This window comes from Camelina sativa, chromosome 11 (genome assembly GCF_000633955.1).
Source record: "Camelina sativa cultivar DH55 chromosome 11, Cs, whole genome shotgun sequence".
Lineage (NCBI taxonomy): Eukaryota > Viridiplantae > Streptophyta > Magnoliopsida > Brassicales > Brassicaceae > Camelina > Camelina sativa.
In genome coordinates, this window is record NC_025695.1 from 36,467,695 (window position 1) to 36,468,875 (window position 1,181).

The 1,181-nt window shown below is 39.0% G+C and overlaps 1 protein-coding gene across 1 annotated transcript in view; it reads left to right on the forward strand.

Moving 5' to 3' along the window:
* LOC104725296 (tocopherol O-methyltransferase, chloroplastic-like) overlaps positions 651-1,181 on the forward strand; it is an 8,101-nt gene continuing 7,570 nt past the window's right edge. The window contains exon 1 of the mRNA XM_019232690.1: positions 651-1,031. Within this exon, the coding sequence (XP_019088235.1) occupies positions 801-1,031 (231 nt within the window). The 5' untranslated portion in view covers positions 651-800. The remainder of the gene's footprint in view (positions 1,032-1,181) is intronic.

The window sequence follows — 1,181 nt, forward strand, 5'->3', positions numbered from 1 at the left end:
TCTTAGTGGTTTCTTGGTAACAGGTGTCGGCCGTAATATGTCACCGTCGTAGTCTTATTTTTCTAAATTATTTTCGGTTAACCGAATAAACCGAAAAAAACAAGAATCGATTTATTTCCGAATAAATTTTAAAACACATAATCAAACCGATTATCGAACAAACCGAACCGAATAAAATTTCGGTTTAATTCGGCAAACTTTTCAATAAACCGAAAATTTAAAAAATGATTTAACCGAACTGATTAAACCGAAAAAACAGAATGCCAAGGGTTACTAGAATGCATAATTTTAAATATTTATCCTTTATTTCCAATATTCTCAAAATATTGTTCCTACCATTTTAATCTTCCTATGAATCTATTCACCAGTACTGAAACCTAACTCATTCCGCAATTCAAGAGGCTCATATCCCTACAAGCATGTGATAGTTGTCAACAATTACTTTATTAAGCTCTCTTTTGCTTACTTCACCTCTAACAATATTTGTTTGCTATTTACTTTTATATACAAAAAGACAAACAAATTAACTTAATTGGATATTTTCTTGTCCTAGTTTTCTTCTAGGAGCAGAAAAATAAATAAATAAATAAGTGATAAAGTGATAAATGGATGTACATGATTGGCCCTTTCCTCAAGACCTGTGGGGTGTGGCACCACCATTAAATCAGTCATGTGGCTCTAATCCTTAGATGGTCGGTCCAATGTTATATCAAAGTCATCTGTACTCAGCAGACTGTACCAATAATCACAATCCCTGAATTAGTCACGTTTCTGTGTGCTCTGCTCTCTCGTTTATAAAAATGAAAGCGACTCTCGCACCCTCTTCTCTGACAAGCCTCCCTTACCGAACCAACTCATCCTCTTTCGGCTCATCATCGTCATCGCTTCTCTTTCGGTCTCCATCATCTTCAGCCTCTATGACGACGACAGCACGTGGGAACGTGGCTGTGGCCGCTGCTGCTACCTCCACTGAGGCGCTACGTAAAGGAATAGCGGAGTTCTACAACGAAACGTCGGGTCTGTGGGAAGAGATTTGGGGAGATCACATGCATCATGGCTTTTATGACTCTGATTCTTCCGTGCAACTCTCTGATTCTGGTCACCGAGAAGCTCAGATCCGAATGATTGAAGAGTCTCTCCGTTTCGCTGGTGTTACTACTGGTTCGTGCATCCTCAATCCC